General features: G+C 41.6%; 2 protein-coding genes across 19 annotated transcripts in view; both read left to right on the forward strand.

The window, feature by feature from the left end:
- The first annotated feature begins 6,461 nt into the window (after positions 1-6,461).
- On the forward strand, positions 6,462-12,583 carry LOC116747440 (rho-related GTP-binding protein RhoG-like). Its single transcript, XM_032619604.1, has 2 exons — positions 6,462-6,568; positions 10,831-12,583. The coding sequence occupies exon 2, from the start codon at positions 10,846-10,848 to the stop codon at positions 11,419-11,421; it is 576 nt and encodes a 191-aa protein (XP_032475495.1). The 5' UTR covers positions 6,462-6,568; positions 10,831-10,845; the 3' UTR covers positions 11,422-12,583.
- A 5,332-nt stretch (positions 12,584-17,915) lies between these two features.
- Positions 17,916-22,976, forward strand: part of TAF1 (TATA-box binding protein associated factor 1) — a 98,640-nt gene continuing 93,579 nt past the window's right edge. For 12 of the 18 annotated variants that reach the window (XR_004348043.1, XM_032619591.1, XM_032619589.1 and 9 more), the window contains exons 1-4: positions 17,940-18,137; positions 19,155-19,269; positions 19,412-19,528; positions 22,853-22,972. Coding sequence is in view for 17 of the 18 variants with exons in the window: in XM_032619591.1 (XP_032475482.1) it covers positions 17,958-18,137; positions 19,155-19,269; positions 19,412-19,528; positions 22,853-22,972 (532 nt within the window). In the remaining variant the exon portion in view is untranslated. Of the gene's footprint in view, positions 18,138-19,154; positions 19,270-19,411; positions 19,529-22,852; positions 22,973-22,976 lie in introns of those variants that run through there. The other 6 variants (XM_032619588.1, XM_032619593.1, XM_032619595.1 and 3 more) reach the window with 5 other exon arrangements.

Genomic DNA, 22,976 nt, shown 5'->3' on the forward strand with positions numbered 1-22,976 from the left:
ATAAGAATATAGGCAATGTTCTCTTATATAGGAGAGGATAAAAAAAGCACTAAGCATAAAAGAAAAATTTGATTGGACATCATCAAAATTAACTTCTGCTATTTCATTTAACAAAATGAAAGGCAAGCCACAGAGTGGGAGAAAATATTCACAATACCTATTCTGATAAAGGATTTGTATCCAGAATATATAAAGAGCTTTTACAACTCCAAATAAGAAAACAACCTAATAGCAAAACAGGCAAAAGATTTGAACAGACACTACACCAGGAAAGATGTATCAATAGCAATTAAGTAAATGAAAAGCTGCTCAAGTCATTGGGCATCAGGGAAATGCATGTGAAATACCACTATATATACCCACTAGAACTGCTAAATTAAAAAGACAATACTAAGTGATGGTGAAGATGTGGAGCACCGGGACTCTCATACATTAGAATTTTAAATGGTACAACCACTTTGCTGTACTATTTGATAGTTTTTTAAAATGTTAAACATACAAAGTTAAACATACACCTACCCAATGACCCAACAATTCCACTCTTAGGTATCCCTCAAGAGAAATGAAAACATATGTCCACAAAAAGACTGATTGATGAAAGAAATGTTCAAATATTGAGGTATGGGGAAGTCATTCTGGCTTGAGTTAACTTGAATTTTATGCACACAGCCTGTTTGTGGCCTAACAAACATAGATTGTAACTCTGCTTTAGTTATTAAAGAAAAGGATGCATTGACCAGAAGTAAACAATGTCCATGTTAAAAATAAAGATTAAATGCCTCCCTTCCTGAGATGCCAATACTGATACTCCTTCCATGATAAGACTCCCTTCCCAGGTGCCAAGGCCAGTACTGACTCGCTGTGCACATGCTGATTTGGTTTTTGGTTTGTTTTTGGAAACCTTGAAAGAATGTATCTATGACTTGTTTGATGTTCTTTGCTCTGACCAGATATAAAATTGTGATGAAAACCATGCTTATCTGGAGCAGTTCTTCAGGGTTATCTGAGAGGCTGTCTTCTGGGCTACAGTCCTCAGTTTGGCTCAAATAAAACTCTTTTCTCTTCCTATTATAGATTATTTAATATTTTCGTCAACAAGACTTATATACAATATTCATAGCAACTTTATCCATAATGGCCCCAAACTAGAAAAAAACTGCTATATATCCTTGCGATTGAATGCTACTAAGAATAAAAGGGAATGAACTACTGTTATGCCCCACAACACGAATAAATCTCAGAAATATTATGCTGAGAAAATAATTAGCAGCTCATGGTTTTTGAAAAATCAAAATACTTATACAAGTTAAGAAGGTAACTATCAAGCTATCATATACAATGTGATGAAAGAAATTTTCACATATTGAGGTATGAGGGAAGTCATTCTGGCTTATACATGATTTAACTTGAATTTTATGCTAGCTAAAACAACCTGCTTGTGGCCTATCAAACATACATCGTACACCTGCTGTAATTATTAAAGAAAAGGGTACACTGACCAGAAATAATGTCCATATTAAAAATAAAGATTAAATGCCTCCCTTTTGGGATACCAGTGCTAGTACTCCTTTGATGATAAGACTCCCTTCCCAGGTGCCAGGGCCATAGAGACTCACTGTGTATGTACTGATCTGCTTTTTTTTGAAACTCCGAAGGAATGTATCCCTGACTTATTTGATGTTCTTTGTTCTGACAAGATATAAAACTGTGCTGAAAACCATGCTTCTCTGGAGCAGTTGCTCAGTTATCTGAGATATCCTATTCCAAAAAAAAAAAAAAAGGACACAAAAGAGTAAATGCTCTGATTCCATTTATATGAAGTTCTAGAAGGGTATAATTAATCTTCAGTGACAGCAAGCAGAACAGTGGTCCTCTGGGGCCAGGGGTGGTAAGGATTGACTGCAAAGGGGTACAAGGGAACTATTTGGGGGTGATGGAAATGTATGTCTTGATTGTGGTAGTAATTACGTGGTACATACATTTGTCAGAAGTCATCAAGCTATAAACTTAAAATGAGCTTATTTAGTGGTATATAAATTATACCTCTATATATTTGATTTAAAAAGAAAAAATATAATTTGGCAATAGAAAGGGATGAAATACTGATACATGCTACATTGTGGATGAAACTCAAGAACATTACGCTAAGTGGAAGAAACCAAATACAAAAAGATGATATACTGTGTGATCCCATTCATGTCAAATGGTCAGGAAAGACAACTTTATAGAGACAAGTGGATTAGTGGTTGTTGCCTGGGGGTTGGGAACAGGGAGTGACTGTAACTGGGCATGAAGGATCTTTTTGGGGTGACGGAAATGTTTTAAAACCAGACATGAAAAAAAATTTAAAAATCAGATTGTGATGATAGTAGCACAATGTTGTAAATTTACTAAAAATCATTTAATTGTATACTTAAAGTGAATGAATTTATGGTATGTAAATTGTATTTCAATAAAGCTGTTTTAAAAAGATAATTGACCGTATGGTCCAGCAATCACGCTCCTTGGTGTCTATCCAAATGAGTTGAAAACTTATGTTTACACAAAAACCTGCACTTAGATGTTTATAGTGCTTTATTCATAATTGCCAAATCTTGGAAGCAACCAAGATGTCCTTCAGTGGGTAGATGGATAAACTGTGGTACATCCAGACAATGAAACATTATTCAGCACTAAAAAGAAATGAGCTATCAAGCCAGGAAAAGACGTGGAGGAACCTCAAATGCACATTACTAAGTGAAAGAAGCCAATCTGAAAAGGCTACATATGGTATGATTCCAACTAAGGCAAAGCTATGGAGACAATAAAAAGGTCAGTAGTTGTCAGATACTGGGGGGAGAGGGGAATGAATAGGTGGACCGCAGAGGATTTTTAGGGCAGTGAAACTATTCTGCACGATACTATAATGGTGAATACATCTCATCATACAGTTGTCAAAACTCATAGAATGTACACCACCAAGAGTGAACTCTAATGCAAACTATGGACTTTGGGTAGTAATAATGTATCAGTGTAGGTTTATCAATTGTAAAAACTGTACCACTCTAGTGTAGGATGTTGATCATGGGGGAGGTTGTACATGTGAGAGGGCAGGGAATATATGGGAACTCTCTATTTTCAGCTCAATTTTGATTTGAATTTAAAACTACTCTGAAAAATAAACTCTATTTTTAAAAAGGAAGAAATGAGCTATAAAGCCATGAAAAGCCACGGATGAAATTCAAATGCATATTACTAAGTGAAAGAAGCCAATTTGAAAAGGCTAAAGATTGATTACAACTATATAGCATTCTAGAAAAGGCAAAACTAAGAGACAGTAAAAAGATCAGTGGCTGCCAGGGGTTAGGAGGGAGGGAGGGATGCATAGGCAGGCCACAGAGGATTTTTAGGGCCGTGAAACTATTCTGTATAATACTATAATGGTGAATACATTTGTTAAAACTCGTAGAATGCACAACTCCAAGAATAAATCCTAAGGTAAACTGTGGACTTTGGATGATAATGATGTACCAATGTAGGTTTGTTGATTGTAACAGACATATCATGGGAACTCTCTACCTTCCGCTCAATTTTGCTGTGACCCTGAAACTGCTCTAAATAATGCAGTATTAAAAAGTAACTATTTAGGGCTTCCCTGGTGGCACAGTGGTTAAGAATCTGCCTGCCAATGCAGGGGACACGGGTTCAAGCCCTGGTCGGGGAAGATCCCACATGCCACAGAGCAACGAAGCCTGTGCGCCACAACTACTGAGCCTGCGCTCTAGAGCCCGCGAGCCACAACTACTGAGCCCACGTGCCACAACTACTGAAGCCAGGGCGCCTAGAGCCTGTGCTCTGCAACAAGAGAAGCCACCACAATGAGAAGCCGGTGCACCGCAACGAAGAGTAGCACTGGCTCACTGCAACTAGAGAAAGCCCGAGCACAGCAATGAAGACCCAACGCAGCCAAAAACAATAAAATTTAAAAAAGCAACTGTTTAAACAAAAATAATAACAATGTATCATGAGATAAAAGTAGAATGCATAACGAGCGGTCCAGGAAGAGAGAATGGAAGTATAATAATGTAAGGTTCTTATACTGTTTGTGAAGTGGTATAATAAACACTTAAAGGTAAACTGATAACTTATAGATGTACACTATCAACCTTTAAGCAACCACTAAAATAAAAAAACAAAGAGGTATAGCTAGGGACTTCCCTGATGGCCCAGTGGTTAAGACTCCATGCTTCCAATGCAGGGGGCACGAGCTTGATCCCTGGTTGGGGAACTAAGATCCCACATGCCGCTCGATGTGGCCCAAAAAAAAAAAAAGGGGGGGAGGGTATAGCCAATAAGCCAACAAAGGAGATTAAGTGGAATAAAAATAATATTGATTAATCCAAAAGAAGGCGGAAAAAGAGAACAAAGAAGAGATGGGGCAAATAGAAAACAAATAGCAAGACTCAAACCTAACAATCACAAATCAACAATCACGTTAAATGTAGATGGTCTAAACACCCCAGTTACAGGGTAAAGATGATCAGATTGGGTAAAAAAAGCAAGACCCAACCATATGCTTCCTACAAAAAATACTCCTTAAATACAAAGACACAAATAGGTTAAAAGTAAAAGTATGTAAAAAAAAAGATGTACCATGATAATACTAGTCAAAGGAAAGCTGGAGGGGCTATATTAATATTGGACAAAGTAGATTTCAGAGCAAAGATACCATGAATAAAGAAGGTAATTTCATAATGATAGAGGGGTCAATTAATGAAGAGGACATAACAATTCTAAACGCTTGTGCATCTAATATAAGACCTACAAAATACGTGAATCATGGACTTCCCTGGTTGTCCAGTGGTTATGACTCTGCGCTTCCACTGCAGGGGGTGCGGGTTCGATCCCTGGTCCGGGAACTAAGATCCCACACGCTGCGTGGCATGGCCAAAAAAAAAAAAAAATCCATGAATCAAAAACTGATAAACTTGCAAAGAGAAATAAACAAATCCACAATTCAAGTCAGAGATTTCAATACTCTTAATAACTGATAGAACGAGTAGGCATAAAATGAGCAAGGATATAGTAGAAGTAAATAACACTATCAACCAAATTGACCTGGTTGACAATTATAGAACAGTCCACCCAATAGCAGCAAAGTACACATTCTTTTCAAGTGTACATGGAGTATTTACCAGGATAGGCTATATTCTAGGCCACAAAACAAGTCTCAATGAATTTGAAAGGATTCAAGTCACACAAAATATGAATAATGGAATTTAAATTACCTATCAATAACAGAAACATCTCTGGAAAATCCTCAAATATTTGAAAACTAATCCACTTCTAGACAACACATGGGACAAAGAAGAAATCAAAAAAGAAATTAGAACATATTTTGAACTGAATGAAAATGAAACCACACCGTATAATTCATGACATTCTGCTGAAACAAGTTACAGGGTAATTTTTAAGCACTAAACACCTATATCAGAACAGAAGGAAGTCTCAAAACAATAGCTTCCGCTTTCACTTCAGTATAAAGAAGAGCAAATAAAACTCAAAGAACAAAAATAATGAAGATCAAAGTGGAAATCAGTGAGATAGAAAACAAACAATAGAGAAAAATCAACAAAACCATATTCTTGTACACCAGTGTTCATTGCAGCATTATTCACAATAGTCAAAAGTTGGAAACAATCCAAATGTCCATCAATAGATGAATAGTAGCTAGAAAAGTCGAATTCATGGAGACAGAAAGTGGATTAGAGGTTGGTTTTCAGGGGCTGTGGGAAGAGGGGAATGAGCAGCTATTGCTTAGTGGGTACAGAGTTTCTATTCGGGGTGATGAAAAAGTTTCAGAAATAGACAAGGGCGACGGTTCCACAACATTGCGAATGTACTTAACGCCACTGGATTGTACACTTAAAAATGGTTGAAATGGCAAATTTTGTTATATATATTTACTACTATTTTTAAAAATTAATAATGTAATATATCAAAAACTATTGAATTGTACAATTTAAGTGAGTGAATTGTATGGTATGTGAATTTATATCTCAATAAAGCTGTTAAAAAAAGAGTGCATACTGTATGATTTCATTTATATAAAACTCTAGAAAATGCAAACTAATATATGGTGACAGCTACCTTAACTCACTACCACATTTTCTTTTATCGCCTCCGTTTTTACTAACACTTTTTCAGTTCCCTGACTGCCTCTTTTTGTTAATATTTGCCTTGAGGAGAAAACAGCGGTCTGGGGAGGAGGAAGCGGCCTCACTTTGTCACGGGAAATGTGAAGCTCGGGGACCTCCGAACCGAGGAACTGGCACCCCAGAGATCCTTGATTACCCAAAGGTGTAGTTTAGAAGCCAACGACTTGCAGAGCACGCAGCGGGCGCTAGAACTCCATATCCCAGGAGGTCGCGGGGCACCGGAGGGAGACTGCGTCCGACGACGGGGGCGGGACTCGGTAGCTGCCCGGATGTGGCGCCGAGCCCGCCGAGCCTGCCCAGCCCAGCGAGAGACGCCTGGGGGGCTCTGCTAGCTGCGGTTTAACAGCGCGGGAGGACGACTACTTTGCCGGGTAATCCTTATGGAGAATCACCTCCCCGCCAGGCGGCCCCCTCATCCGCTCTTTTCTCTTCGAGTCTCCCCATCCCCGGGACGGTTACCTTAGTATATGAGCCACTCCTTGGATGGAAGGGATTTGAGAGTGGGATGAGTTGTATGTATAGCGGGGGAGATCGAGCCAGCTCTTCCTATTTGTGAATCCGACGTGAGGCACCTCTCTGTCCCAGGCTCACGAGTCCATCTGAAGTCCCAGAACCAAGGACCCTTGGTGGAAAGGATGTGAGGGAAAGGCCGAGCGGGCTTGCGGTGGCTATCGATGGGTCACTAGAATTGCCTCCCTGGTTAAGTTTCCAAGCGCAGGATAGTCTTCCCTGGCTCCGGGTTGGGGAGTGTTCACATGGCTTCCTTCGCCCTGGGGTGTCTTTGACTGGACTTGAACCAAAAAGTCAGTCTTCAATGTGAAAAAGCTTCCCGGATTTAGTAGATAACTAAGTTGCAGAAAGTAGTAAATAAAAATGAGGGTCTTCTGCTGAATTGTCTTAGTTTCAGAAAGTTAGAGTGATTTCAAGTGGGTTTGACTTTTGGAAAGGGTGAGACTTGGGGGGAGAATGTGCTAGAAATAGTAATACTCTGAGCTACATTCTTGTCTTTACTGCTACTGGGTCTTTTTTTAAAATTTATTTATTTTTGGCTGCGTTGGGTCTTCGTTGCTGCGCACGGGCTTTCTCTAGTTGCGGGAGCGGGGGCTACTCTTCGTTGGGGTGCGCGGGCTTCTCACTGCAGTGGCTTCTCTTGTTGCGGAGCACGGGCTCTAGGCGCCCCGGCTTCAGCAGTTGTGGCACACCGGCTTAGTTGCTCCGCGGCATGTGGGGTCTTCCCGGACCAGAACTCGAACCCGTGCCCCTGCATTGGCAGGCGGATTCTTAACCACTGCGCCACCAGGGAAGTCCAGTTATGGGGTCTTTTATGTTGTGCCTCTAACCTAGGACAAAAGTGACTGCTGGGAAATGTACATGTGAAGAAGGATGCTTTGTCAGATGAGAATGGAAGATTTAGAAGAAACTGTAATTCCAAGGTTAAAAGTGAATGCCTTCTGAGGTGTTGGTCTCTGCAGCTCCAGGCCTCTTCCAATTTCCAATCCTAGAGGCATATTTAATGATCTCTGAGCTGAGGTGATGTCTACTTTACAGTGCTACTATGAAGCTTAAATAAGATATGTGAAACTATTTTACACAATGCCTGTAACAGGCTCTCTCAGTTTTTAATTTCCCCTTGTTTCCTCATAGCAACTTATTTTTCTCTGGACCATGCTTTACTGTGTATTATTGTTTACCTTTTTATAGAAGTCCTGCCTTTACCCTAAGACTATAAACTTCTATCATCGTTCTTTTTTTTTTTAACCCTTCTTTGAGTCTCTCCTAGCAGTGCATTGTGCATAGTAGTGCCTGGGAGAGTGTGTGGATAGTGGTGGTGATGAGGGAAAAGCTGTGGGTGATCTGTAACCGGACAGCATTGTGCTGGATGCTGGAGCCGAATGAAACAAGCTTTTCTCATATGGGTGATAAACAGAATATTTGCCTCTCTCTTGTAACTCCTAGCCTTCTCTCAGAGTTCCCAGCCCTTTAAAAAGTATTATTTTTATTTTTAGTATTTTTAACCATTTTAAAGTGTACAGTACAGTAACTATATGCACATTTTTGTGCAATAGATCTTTAGAATTTTTTTATCTTGAAAAACTGTAAGTCTATACCCCTTAAACAACTACCCATTTTCCCCTCCCCCTGCCCCTGGCAACTACCATTCTACTTTCTGTTTCTATGAATTTGACTATTCTAGATACCTCATATAAGTGGAATCATGCAATATTTGGCTTTTTGTGACTGGCTTATTTCACTTAGCTTAATGTCTTCAAGGTTCATCCATGTTGTAGTGTATGAAAAGATTTCATTTTTCTTTTTAAGGCTGAATTATATATATATATATTTTTTTCTTCTTTATCCATTATCCATCGATGGACATTTAGGTTGCTTCCACCTCTTGGCTATTGTGAATAATGATGCAATGAACGTGGGTGTGCGATTATCTCTTTGAGATCCTGTCTTCAATTCTCTTGGATTATATTTTTTAGTCTTATTTTTAAACTTGTTAAATATGGAGAATTTCAAATATACACACAAGCAGAGAAAATCGTATAATGAATATGTGGGCTGAATGAATGAGTCAGCTGTACAAAGCAGCCCCCCCACTTCTGCTGAACCTTCCCTTTCTTTGAGAGTTTGCTATAGGTGAGGATGTTTTGGTTTTGTTCAGACCTGGGATGTTCTAGGTGCATTTCATCATGTAGGCCTGGTATTTATTATATATACCAGGAGTACTGGTAGACGTAAACAAGTAGAAAAGAGTGTAGATGGCTCTTCCTAGTTATAGAGGTGAGGAGCTGAACTTGGGATGCAAAACGGTCTTTGTGCCTAAGAGTTTTGCTCAGGTTCAGCAACCCCCTCAGATGCACTGTTGTCACTTTGAGCAGAGACACCGGATGATACCTAGAGGCGGCTGGAAAGATGAGTTGTACAGGGAGTGATTGCTATCAGAGGCAAAAGAAATTAATCCAAACTGGGAAAGTCAAGGAAGGCTATTCTCAAGGAGTGTGGTGGTGACTTTGCCCTGTTTCCATTGACCTTGTGTGTTTGATCCTCATGCGTATTCCTAGATGGAAAAAGACAGCTATGGTCAGTGAGTCTTCTGGGATGATTTCCTACTAGAGCTGAATCAGGCTCTGGACTTTTAGCTGTGGGACCTGTGCCAAGGAAAGGAAGCCTTCTAGGTGGAACGCCTCACTGGGCAGAGCTGGCTGTATGAGGAGAGAGCTACCCCTAGCGGGCCTGTGCGAAGCATGCTGAGAAGGCCAACTTTTTTATACCTTGACCCAAAATGAGCTGTTTTGTTTTGTCTGGTTTTTGTCTATGATATGGACCTAATGTAGACCTTAGCTAATAAGACAGCAGGATGGGGGAATGTGTCTATTCCCCCACATTCCCAAGGTGAGAAACTAATTGATTCTCAAATTTTTTTCCATAATCAAATACATATGATAATGTGTCCCCTTTCCTCCATGTTCGGACACTTGAAGTTAGTGCTGTGAGGATTGGATCTGAAATTAGGGTACTAGCTAAGAAGCTAAAGAAAATGGAGTGCTGTGGAGGCACTGACACAGTAGGGCATTGACAGAATATTAATAAGGGGATACAGACATGGGAGCTCATAGTAAACATGCTCCTTGGAGATCATCTGTGTTGTACCAGTAACTCGCAAATACTTGATTCATGAAGAAATGGACGAGAATATAGTGGTGTTATGACCTGTAGTTTTACTCAGATAAGGTCGGAAGGGGTGAGACCCCCTGGTTTGTCTAGCATTGTACTCACATTATAGAACTTTTGCCTTCCCCAGCAGATTAGTAATTTCTGTGAAGTCATAGTAGCTTATAACACTTAATGAGTACTTCCTATGTGGCAGGCACTAATAAGTACAGCACATGCATTCTTTCATGTAAGCTTCAGGTTAAAAACTTGCCCGACTTTCACAAAGCTTAGGAAAAGAGAGGACTGGTTTTGACTCCAGGAGGTCTGACTTCAGAGTCTGGACTCTTAGCCACTTCTCTATATGGCTGAGTCTGACTGGCCTACCTTTCTCTCCAATATTATGATGTCACTGTTTTTCAGGAACAGAGTGTTCCTTTGCTGAGTCTATAGCCACAGACCCAAAGTAAGAGACATGTTTCCTTTCGTTTCAACCTTGGGAACCTTCTTTCTATACCAATTTTTTTTTTGTTTTTTAATTAGTTAACATTTATTTAGCATCTGCTATATTTTAGAACCTTTGATACTGTATATGCAGACCTTATGATGATACTGCAACATAAATACCTATCTTGTTGGGCTCACAGTCATTTTTGAGAGTCTGATGACAGCTTTGGATCTTCTTTCCAGAAAAATTTCCTTATGCACATAATATTGCACACAACTGCAGAGGTGGCTTCTAGAATCTACTGAAGCTTATCCTCTAGCAGTCCATGGACTCCATGGTAAGAATTCTTGCCCTCTGCAACCTTTCGCAGCTGACTCTTCCATAGTGTTAAGAGGCCAGGCAAGTGGCGGTGGCGGTGGGGGGGTCTCACCTCCTTTCTTTCTTCTCAGAGAGAAATGTTTATACGGCTTAGGCTCCCTAAATTAACCAGACGTCTGTGAACATTCTTTCTTTCTCTCTTGTCTGTAGGACTCCAAGGGAAGAATGCAGACGATTAAATGTGTGGTTGTAGGAGATGGGGCTGTAGGTAAGACCTGCCTCCTCATCAGTTACACAACAAACGCCTTTCCCGAGGAGTATATCCCTACTGTCTTTGACAACTATAGTGCCCAGACATCTGTGGACGGCCAGATCGTCAGCCTGAACCTGTGGGACACAGCTGGCCAAGAGGAGTATGACCGACTGCGAACACTCTCCTACCCCCAGACCAATATCTTCGTCATTTGTTTTTCCATTGGCAACCCATCTTCTTATGCCAATGTGAGGCATAAGTGGTACCCAGAGGTCTCCCATCATTGCCCCAATGTACCTGTTTTGCTGGTAGGCACCAAGAGGGACCTGCGAAGTGACATTGAGACAGTGAAGAAGCTGAAGGAACAGAGCCTAGTGCCCACAACTCCTCAGCAAGGCACTTCCCTGGCTAAGCAGGTGGGGGCTGTGAAGTATCTGGAATGTTCAGCCCTGATGCAGGATGGGGTCCATGAGGTATTTTCAGAAGCTGTCCGGGCTGTGCTTTACCCTGCCACAAAGAAGAACAGCAAGAAGTGTGTCCTCTTATAGCTTTTGGGGTGCTGCTTGGGGACTACACCTAAGGAGAATAAGGGGGAATTCCTTTGACAGCATTTAACAATGCCAGTGTGAGCCACTTATCTCTTCCCCTGGAAACCCTAGACTCCAGGTTATTCAGCTTTTGGAGGAACAAGGAGAGGCTAGTTTGCACTTGGCTGCTTTGAAGTTTGGTCTGAACCTTTTGGAGGAAGTTTGAGAGAGTGAGTGTGTGTGTCTCTCCTGTCGAAGTGGTAAGAGGAGATGCCACCAAGTGCTGTTCTTTTCTGTCCTGGCCAGGCCACGACTAAGCAGAGCAGCCTAGCACTGTTGTTTGTAGGCTTTTGCTTGGCTGTTTAAAATCTAATTTCAGCGTTCCTGGCTGTATTTACCGTTGAGCAAGTGCCTCACAGAAGGACAGGGTTCTCCAAATTTTCAAATCATTGCCTTAAGCTTTCTGATATACTAATTTTTGGAAACCATCTTATGTGTGATTCCTGGGTGTTCCCAATGTTGACATGCTCTTTCCATTCTTGAGAGGAGATATTTTTGCAATAATGGTTAAGCAGCATTTCTAGAGTTCTGTGAGATGGTAATAGATGTTTCTTAAAAGGGTTCTGTGGTCAAATAAGGCAGGAACCAGTGATTTAAATAATGCCGAATAGTTTCTTCTACTGCAGGAAGTTATAACTTTTAATAAGTATGCAATATTTCCCAAACTTATTTCACTGAACTTTTGTTTTTTGGCCCCATGCAACACCTATTAACATCTCTGGGAACACAGTTTCAGAGATGCTGGATTACAAGGGACTGGGAATTCTCATGGCGGAGACTGTGAAAAAAGCATACTGTGGTCCTGTTCTTTGTGCTGTTTCCCTCTTCATTGCCTTTGAGAGGAATGTTTACCAGCCATGGCCTTGTTATTGGTTCCTCTTCCATCCTCAGGAGGTGGGTTTGGTACTTAGTCATGATAGTATATTGGCTGTGGGATCTGATGTTCAGATCTGCTCTTGGATTCTGCTAGCACAATAGGCACGGTGATGTGTAATGAACAGTCCCTCTGAAGAGCTGTGTCTCTGAGGCTTCTGTGTGGCTCTTTTTTCTCTCATCATCCTTCCACTTGAAGGAAAGACCACTGAAGATTAACCCCCCTAAATAAAACCAATGAAACGACCAACGAAATAAAATGTCCTGCCAGTCACTGTCAAGGGGTTCTGTGATTCCCTCTGATACTTCTCTTCTGCTGTCATTCCTCTGAGTCACTATAAAGACTACCTTGCTCTCTTCCCGTTCCTCCCGCCTCTGTGTATCTCCCTGTGTGTTTGTTCAGCCCTGTGTGCCTTTTGAGGTTGCCCCAAGAGAGCTGGGGTACGTTGGGTTTCCAGGCCGCAGGGCTGTCGTCGCCCTTGTGGTGGTGTTGCTGGAGTTGCTCAGCCTGCTCTCAGGGTGGAAGGAGTCAGATTCCATATCCCAGCGGGCCTGCTGCTCCTTCTCCCTAGTTGTATTTTTGACCTTCTTCATTTGATATGGAAGGAAACCTTAACTTCTCTACCTGGCAAATAGTGGTTGACAACTCCACCGTGCACATATCCTCTCACCCTGCCAGAACAGCATGGGATTTTTGAGAGTTTGGGAAATGGAGCTAAAACTCCCCTTGGGGTGGGTGGAGTGCCTGAGCTTCGCTCTGGAATCATCATGCTGTTGCTCTTTGACGGGATATGATCAGAGTAACCTCAGGCTAACTGAACCTCCTGAATAGGGTTGCCAGATAAAATACCATAATTGTTTAGTATAAGTGTGTTCCGTGCAATATTTGGGACACACTTACACTAAAAAATTATTTGCTGTTTATCTGAAATTCAAATTTAATGGGGCATCCTGTATTTTTATTTGCTAAATCTGGCAACCCTACTCTTGGAGAACCTGGAAACTGGACGTCAAATATCAAGTATTGACAGAAGATAAAAGGTTATGTAGGGACTTCCCTGGTGGTCCAGTGGGTAAGACTCTGCGCTGACGATGCAGGGGGCCCGGGTTTGGTCCCTGGTTGGGGAACTAGATCCCGCCTGCTGCAACTAAGAAGTCCGCCTGCCTCAACTAAGACCTGGTGCAGCCAAAATAAATAAATAAATAATTTCTAAAAATGGTTATGTAAATTCTCTATTCTTCCTCCTTTTCTTTTGGTTGCCTTTCCCCTCACGGTGGACTAGTGTTTTGTTTTCTTTTTCCTTCATGACTGTACCTCCACTTCACATAGTACTTCACTGGTGTATATTTCTACACTGCTGATTGTCTAAAGCTGTGGAGGATCCAGGATGAATACTGTTGTCCAGCGCTTGCCTTCTATCTCAGGTCCAATGTACTGTATCTGTTTTCCAGTGTGTGACTCAGGGCCTCCTGGGGGTGGCAGGGATTCTGTATGAGAAGTGAGTCAACTGGAAGAAGGTGAGGGTGGACCTCCTCAACTAAGGCCCAGTAGCACTTTGGAAAGTGGGGCTGCTGTTACAGTAACGTGGCCACCGTAGAAGTCAACTGGCTTCTGGGCACTGTGCCCACTGCCCTTGGGTAGAGTCACTGGGTTTTCCCAAAGGCAGCCAAATGAAAGTGTATTCCAGTCTCAGGATGTTCTGATTGATGCCACCTTGGGTGCTCACAGGACTTCACGGTTCAAAGGGGTTACAAACATGGCTGTCACCTGGGTCTCTGGGAACTTTCTATTTAGCTACTGAAATCTTTTAAGTTGGCTTTTAATTTAATAGTGCCTCCTGCTCTCCCTTTGCCTGGCAAATTCCCAAATGTAAGCCTGGGTTTAGTTTGGGCAAATTTGTGTCCTCTAATAAATGGAGGTGTGATCCACTAGTCTGAGAGAGTGGTTTTGTATTGGTCTGATTTAGTAGTCTTAAGCATACACTGACATCTTGGTTTTTATACTTGAAAGGAATTTGTAGGAAGACTAACATGCTAATATCACTTTTAAATTATTCATAAGGAAGGGTAATACACTTTTCTGATTTTACTGGGTCCATTGCTTTCTAAAAATCAAAGCAATTCCTCACCACCACCCCTTTGCTTTGTTTCTAAATGCTTTTCAGCTTGCAAAGGATGAAATAACTATAATTGTCATACTGCACATGGCACCTATGTGTAGCTGTGCTTATTTCTCTACATCAGATAATCAGGGTAAGGAACTGTCTGCCCTGCTAACATTGATTGTCTAGTTCCTGCCCACCCCCTACCTATTCATCCCCAGGATTTAGCTTCATTTCCTGGTTTGCAATAATGACAGACCAGTTAGTTCCCTGTTGGTGATTTTCCTCACTTATTACACTACATTCAGTAAACAATTACCAAGCTCCTACTGTGTTACAGGCTTGACTGTGCTAGGGGCTGGGTTGTGAAGATAAGATATATCATTTAATATTTTTTGCCTCTTCCAGTTATCTCAGAAAAATCTTCCCGTTTGTTATAAAAATGAACTAGGGAATTCCCTGGTGGTCCAGTGGTTAGGACTCTGTGCCTTCACTGCTGGGGGAGTGGGTTCGATCTCCTCCCCCCCAAAAAAACACAAAGAACCCCCCCCAATCCTGGCTGGCAACTGTAAATAGCGCTGGTGAGTAAAGAAGTGCAAAACCATGTTTTGTTTTTTTAAAAACAGCTTTATTGAGGTATAATTTACATACTGTACAATTCACCTATTTCAAGTGTACAATTTAATGATTTTTAGTAAATTTACTGAGTCATGCAACCATCACCAAAATTAAGTTTGAGAACACTTCCATCACCCCAAAGAGATCCCTCATGCGGTTAATCCCCGTTCCCACCCCCAGCCCTAGGCAACCACTAATCTTTGTCTTTTCTGAACATTTCATATAAACGGAATCAAACAATACATGGATATATAACGAAAAAGAAGAGATAAGAACATACTCATTTGCATATATTTTCAAAAAGAAAAAGGAAATACAAATAGCAAATCATGCTGTACATCTGAAACTAATGTTAATGTCAATTATGCCTCAATTGAAAAAATAACAAACGAAGGATAAACCAGAAATTAATGAAAATGGTTACAGGGAGTGGGTGACAATGGGCAGAGAGCGTAGGCATGGGAGCAAGACTTCTCTGGAAATAGCTTTCTAAATAGTTTTGACTTTGAACCATGTAAAAGTTTACATTTTTTAAAAATAAAAATTTTATAAAATTTTTGTCCTTTTTATTAAAAAGGACAATAAAAGCAAATCCTAAAGTTGAATACAAACGGAAACAACTCCACAGAGGAAAAAAAAAGATTCACGTAATTTTTAATAGGATATAGTCTAAGGACAGAAAACTGCGAAGAACTTCTGAACCTTACTTAGGTTAATTGTTGGTAGTGGTATTGGTCTTGTAATTCTGCAAAGAGTAATATATTGGTGTTAGGAACCACAGTTTTCATTGTAAGAGAAGCAAGATACAAATATGAAATGGGGAACGGCGAGGGAGAACCCTGTGGTATTAGATTTGAATCGAAGGTATTAGTATAAACTCATTCATTTAAAATTTTTCTCTCTCTCCACTGAAAGGGCCTACAAGCAATGATGACCCAGTTTTGTTTTAAAAAAAATATTTATTTATTTGGCTGTGGCGGGTCTCAGTTGTGGCACGCGGGATCTTTAGCTGCAGCACGCGAACTCTTAGTTGCTGCATGTGGATCGAGCCTGGGCCCCCTGCATCGGGAGGGCGGAGTCTTAGCCGCTGGATGCCCCCGTTTCTACGGGAGGGCGGAGTCTTAGCCGCTGGATGCCCCCGTTTCTAAACACCATTCCCCACTAAAAGGAACCAGGGCTCCTTGGAGAAATGGCTTATATCAGATCCAGGACAGGGAATGCACAGAGTGAGCCTGGAACATCTTGTGCCAAAAAGCAAGGAAGTGCTCAAAGACTAATTGGGGTCATGTCAAAAGGACACAGGAGCCAGAGTGAAGTGGTAACCATTGGACAAATCTGTAACAGTTTGAAGATCAAAAAGGATGATGATGGTGTTAGATTGTAACACATTAAAATAAAAATACAAGAAAGGAGATAAGAAAAGGGAAAGTTCTTTACTGAGTAAGTCCAGTTAATAAATGTAGAAGGAATTAAGAATTAGAAAAATCACCCTTTTGCACTCTTCCAATGTAATTGATTCAGGCAAGGATCATCGACGGATGCTAAAACCTTTGGGTGCAAGGGCGATAGGGAACAGAATATTCACAGAATTTCAAAGTACCACCCCATAGGTTATTTACTTAATACAAAAGGAAAAATGTGTCATTGCGACGGAGAGATCTGGTGGACACCTTTTTGTGCGTTACGCGGGCCTCTCACTGTTGTGGCCTCTCCCGTTGCGGAGGACAGGCTCCGGACGCGCAGGCTCAGCGGCCATGGCTCACGGGCCCAGCCGCTCCGCGGCATGTGGGATCCTCCCAGACCGGGGCACGAACCCGTGTCCCCTGCATCGGCAGGCGGACTCCCAACCACTGCGCCACCAGGGAAGCCCCACCTTTTTGAAGTGATCAAATTTAGCATCACCAACATTGGGACAACCTGACATTGTGCCTTCTGATGACCGGTAAGATATTTAACCGGAATCACTTTGAAGAAAAGATTAGACGAATTCAGCATATAGAATGTTTTCAAGACAACTTCCCTGGATTCTTCTAAATACGTACGGTCATGCAACACAAAGAAAAAAGCTGGTCGATTCTGGATTGAGAGACTAAAGGGAGATAAACAAATACAATGCATGAACCTTGAGTGGATCCCGGATTGAAATGTAAAATGCTCCAATTAGGACAATTTTGGAAATTTAAATACGGACTGTATGTTAAATGATATTGAATTAATGTTAAGTTTTAAATATGTGCTAATGGTATTGTGGTTGTGTAGAAAAAAGTATTTTTAGGGGTGAAGAATCACGATATCTGTAACCCACTTTTAAATGGTTCAGGAAAACAAACCTAGCAAAATGTTAAAACTGTGAATCTAGGTGAAGGTTCGCCTGTTCGTTTTATCTTTTAGTTTCACATTTCCCGAAAAAAAAAGGGGGGGGGGGAGGAAATCCATTTCTAAGGGTAAATTTCAATTCAAAACAACTAACTGCAAAGGTACCTTTGGCACACTGCCAGTTTCTCTTTGGAACGAAACACCACAGGAGGAGACAACATAAACGAGAAAAACCGGTTCTAATCTTTACTTCCGTGTCCTGTGGCGTGGTTACCTGCGGTTACCAGTACGTAGATCACGTGACCTAGGAAGCACTCTCCCCCCCAGTGCCCTGAGACAGCTCCTGCTTAGATAAGTGGAAGGGGGCGGGAGCGAACGTTTTCTCTGACTAACCGCTTTTCACAGATCCAGCCTCCTGATCGCGTATAGTCCAATCAAAAGCCTCTAGTCATGTAGTGACACCAATTCTCCTTTCTCGTAGGACTGGCGGCCTTTCCGGTTCTGTTTTTCTTTATTCCGCATCCGGCTGGTAGGGTCACTGAACTCTGTGAGTCACTTCTGGTCGACATGACAGTTTATTTCCGGACTATGGGACAGGGCTGGGGTTTCCTCTTCCCCGTAGTGGCTGCCCGCGTCGACGCCGCCATCATGTCAGACACGGACAGCGATGAAGATTCCGCTGGAGGCGGCCCATTTTCATTAGCCGGTTTCCTTTTCGGCAACATTAACGGAGCCGGGCAGCTGGAGGGGGAAAGCGTCTTGGATGATGTGAGGGGATGGGCGTGGGGATAGAGCTGGGGGTGGATTGGCTAAGGAAAAGGTGGAGTGACGAGAGTTGAGTGGTTTTAGGAACTGGAAAAAGAGGGCGATGCGGCCGTCCCCCAGTGAGAGGGCGCACTTAACGTACGCGAAGAGGACCGGAGAAGCGGTTGCCATGCTAGTAGATTGTGCAGTAATGGAGAGCGAGGGGGCTCAGTTTGGGCGAGGGTGGAGACAAGAGAGGAGAACAGTAGGCAAGCTCTGGGACGTCAGCGGCGCTGATATGGGTGGCTTTGGAGCTAGTTAGATGGAAAAATAGCAGCTTAACCTAGTGAGAGTGCTTTCAAACCTTTGCTACGAGAACTTTGGAGATTATTGAAACTGCGTTTGTGCCATCGCTGGCTAGAGGTGGCTCTAGAGCGAGAGGACAGGACCTGCACCAAATCACGTGGTTCAGGTCCCAGTTCTTAGAACAGCCAGTGTTCAAACTATCCAGGGCAGACTCCTTCTGGTCCCAGTGCACTTCTTACATAGTTTTCCCACCGTTCACTGACATTCATGAAATAGTTTCTTGCGCCTGACACTCACCTAGCTTCATTTAAGTTCGTCTCCCCAAGGAGAAAATACCAATATTCCTCATTCCCTGCAACACACAATAGAGACAGCGGTAAAGTTCTTGCCTTGCGTTCTCTGATCGGAATGACCTCAGTTTCCTTAGCCTTCGTTCAGGCAACTGCTGTTCCGCTTATTTAGTCTTGGTGGGGATTCCTTGAATAATCTTTCCTTACATTAGTTTAAAGGATGGTGATGAAATTGGACATGATGTGTTAATAAAGATCTGATCAATGTGGAGTTTAGTGGAAGATGTACTTTACAGTTCTCAGATATGATGCTGCTTTTAGCACGCTGCCGAGTCGTTTTTCAGATGGATTTATAGCTTTGTCGTGGATCTGGGAAATAAGCCTTGTGGTGTGGCAAACTTAGGTTTAGGTATTGTCTTTGATTCTGGTGCTGTCCCTTTTTCAGGAGTGTAAGAAGCGCTTGGCAGGCTTGGGAGCTTTGGGTCTGGGCAGCCTGATCACTGAACTCACAGCAAATGAAGAATTGATCGGGACTGATGGTGCCCTGGTAAATGATGAAGGTGAAGTCTGGGTCATGGGGAGTAAGGTGGGGGAGGAGGCTAGCCACTTACTGTACATGTACTTTTCAGTGGGAATTATCTAAGGGAGCGAAAGTTTCTTGCTCTTTGTTTAGATCTACCCCCCCCCCTTTTTATTTTATAGGATGGATCAGGAGTACAGAAGATGCTGTGGACTATTCAGACATTAATGAGGTAGCAGAAGATGAAAGCCGAAGATACCAGCAAACAATGGGGACCTTGCAGCCCCTTTGCCATGCAGGTGATTCTTTGGTGCCATAAGTAAGAACACTCCAGTACATTTTCTTGCTGTGTAGTCCAGTTTGTTTCTATCCAAGCTTTCTGTCATTGTTTCTGCTCTTTATGTCTTTGCTTCTCTCCCTTTGTCAGCTCAGTTCCAAATAGCTGCTGTCCTCTTTTGTGTTCTGGGGCAGCGTTACTATACTCAGGCTTTTATTCCTCATACTGGTTAGTCCCAAATTCTTGGTGAATGCCAAATAAGGATGATAATTCTTTTCTTCTTATCATCTGGTATTTGAGTACCTATGGGGTTCACAGTACTGTTTTAGATGCTATTTAAGCTCAGTCTTTGCCCTCAAGGAATTGGTAGTTGAAGAAAGATTAAGTGTGCTATGTTGTATATAAACAAGCACATGTATTTATCGGGCTCAGCTTCTGTTAATCACTCACTACCTGTATGCCGACACAGTGCGCCTAATGCTTGCTCACAACATGGGTTTTCCTCCTGGTATAAGGTGCTACATTATAGAATCAAAATGTCAGAGTTTGAAGGGGTTTTAGGGATTATTCTTAACCTCATCATAGATACGGAAACCTGGAACTTCAGAAAACTTGAATAAAATGTGGAACTTTATCAAAAGTTCTGTAGTTACTAGTGGCAGACCTTGACTAATTCAGCATTTCAGTTTATTAGGCATTGAGCACCTGTTATGTGTTATAAACTGTGATAGTAAAGTACAAAGATAATAAAATCCATTTTCTGATTTTTGAGTAGCTCGGCTTTGTGGTCTGGAACCTAGACTTGCTGATCCTAGTTCATTCTTTCCACTGCCCTGTACTACCTTTCACTGTTTGGGACTTTTGTATGAAGTTGTTCACTGTTAATTCATTATTCATCTCTTTGAATTAGATTTCAGGCTGCTGAGAAGTATAGGTAAAACCTTGGTAAAGAGCTGAACTTAGTTTCTTCAGAGCCAGTTAATATATTTGGATGCTTTTTATATAAAGAGGATTAACTGTACCACATACACAAGAAGTAACCTAGAAAAATAGAAGATACAGGCCTTACTTTCAGGGATATGTTATCATTTGGGGAAGGTGAGATAAATGACTGCAAAACATAATTATTCATAATAAGACATAAACCAGTTGCCAGCTTATATTTCTGCATAGAGTGTTATACTTAATTTTGAAGGGCTGCCGGACTAGCTAAGTCAAAAGCATAACTATTTGTTTGAGCACCCTGACTTAGGCTGAGGGGGAGGTGGTAGCAGATCTGATTTTTCAGGGCATGTTATAGTTTTCAGTTTTGGATTTGTTGTCTTGGCTAGGGATGGTAAGGAAGAGGATAGGTGGGGGGTTCTTAGTTGGGTTGTGTGAGCTGGCCTCCTGGAAAAGGAGGATGCTGTATTTGATAGAGTCTCAGTACTGTGGGAAGCTCATTTCCAAGTTCTCTTGTCCTCTGAGGGTACCTTCATCTATGCCCTTAGCTTCCTCCTTCCCTGGCATTGGCCCTTTCACACGGCTTGATTGATAAGGGTGTTTCTTTGGAATAATTAGAAGTAGATGGAGGTCATTAGAAGAGGCTTCATGGAGGTGAATTTTGAGTAAAATTTTGAAAGATAAGGTTTGATGAAGAGGTCGCAGCAGGGCATTGTGGTTTGGAAACATGGCTTGCATAAAGGTTGGGAGATAGAAATAAGCAAGTAGTGTGGGGGGAATTGGCCAGCAAGTTTTCTTGGAAGGAGTGGAAAACATACACCAAGTAGTAAGAACCAACCACAGAGCAATTTGATAGCACCTTTATGTACGCATTATTTGGGGTTTGCTGCCATAAAGGATTGTAAACTGATATAGATTGTTGAGTAAGAAGCAGGATGGTATAATGAAAAGAAGATGGACTTTGGAGTCAGAATGTCATAGGTTCAAGTCCCAACTCCATATTTAGTTTGACCCTGGGAAAGTTGCTCAGTCTCTGAGGCTTGGATTTCTCATTTGTAATAATCCGTCAGTTTTCTTTCTGCAATAAGTGTATTAATACCTGCCTCATTAATAGGACTTTGGTGGGAATTCAAGTTCATTATCACATGGTATGAAAGCACCTACATAGAACAGTGTCGTGGTGGATGCTCTATAAATGTTAGTTGTCTTTCCTTCCTAAATGAAAAGTGATGCTTGTTGCTTTGGGGTTTTGATTAGAAAAAGGGTGAAGGGGCAGACTAACTTGGAGACAGTTCTTGTGGGCTAGATGTAAAGTTATCAAAAGTTATCAAGGTCTGGAATAGGGTGACAATTGTGGAAAATGATAGGCAGTGTCAGACTTGAGAGTTGCTGATAAAACATCGGTAGAACTTGGTGAGTGAGCAAGCGTGTTGGAAAGACACTTTGTTGTTAAACCAGGCTTGAATTCTGACTTTGTCACTTAAAACTGTATGACCCTAAGTCACTTCGCTTCTGTATCTCAGAATAATTCCTACTTTGTAGCATTATTGGGATGATTATAGATAAAATAGGTAAAAGTACATGGCACATAATGGGAGCTCAGTGAATAGAAGTTGCTATAATGACTACTATTAATGATTGATTGGAAAAGGTGTGTTGGGGGTAAGAGATTGATGAAGGAGACAGGAGGCTAAAATCATAAGCTCGGAAAATGAGGATGGAGGTGGTATTGATAGTAACAAAAGGGAATTTAAAAGAGTTGAAGGATATTTCAGTGTGATACGGAATGCAGTTGTTGAATATATGAATGGAAAAGCTCTTCAGGCAGCAGAACATGCAGTGCAATTGTAGAGGGGCTAAGTCAGGGCAAGACTTAACAGATTTGAGTTTAGTCTGGATAAAGGTGATTCTTTAGAAAGGGAATGGAGCGTGTATAGAGGAATAAAAGCATAGTGTTCAGGACTAAGTATTGAGTGATGCCACTGGTTAAAGGGTAGTGAAAATAACAGACTACAGAAGGTAGACAGAAAAAAATGTGTCAGAGACTTGGGAGGTGAGGAAAAAGTCCAGTCTTAAGCTGACAGAGGAAAGAAGAATGTTCAATTCAGTTATGAGATTGAGTAGCATGAAAATAAAGGAACAGGGTTTGACCAGGAGAAGGAGCAAAGGTTTTAAACAGTTCTTCGGAGCTTCCTAAATTCCTGTGTGAGATATACATGGTGTTCACAGCACTTGGCAATATGGTGCCATCTCTTTCTGAAGGCAGAAACTGTATCTCTTGTGTGTTGTCAAGGCATCTGCCTAGTTCTTCATGTGGTGCTTTAAATTCTTGAACGACAAGGGAGCTCAAGGCTGTTGTGTGACATTCTGGATATTGAGGAGATCACTTTCATGGTTTTATTAGATTATGATGAGGATGACTATGATGCTGATTGTGAAGACATTGATTGCAAGTTGATGCCTCCTCCACCTCCACCCCCAGGACCAATGAAGAAGGATAAGGACCAGGATGCTATTACTGGTGGTAA

This window comes from Phocoena sinus, chromosome X, assembly GCF_008692025.1.
Source record: "Phocoena sinus isolate mPhoSin1 chromosome X, mPhoSin1.pri, whole genome shotgun sequence".
Taxonomy (NCBI): Eukaryota; Metazoa; Chordata; class Mammalia; order Artiodactyla; family Phocoenidae; genus Phocoena; species Phocoena sinus.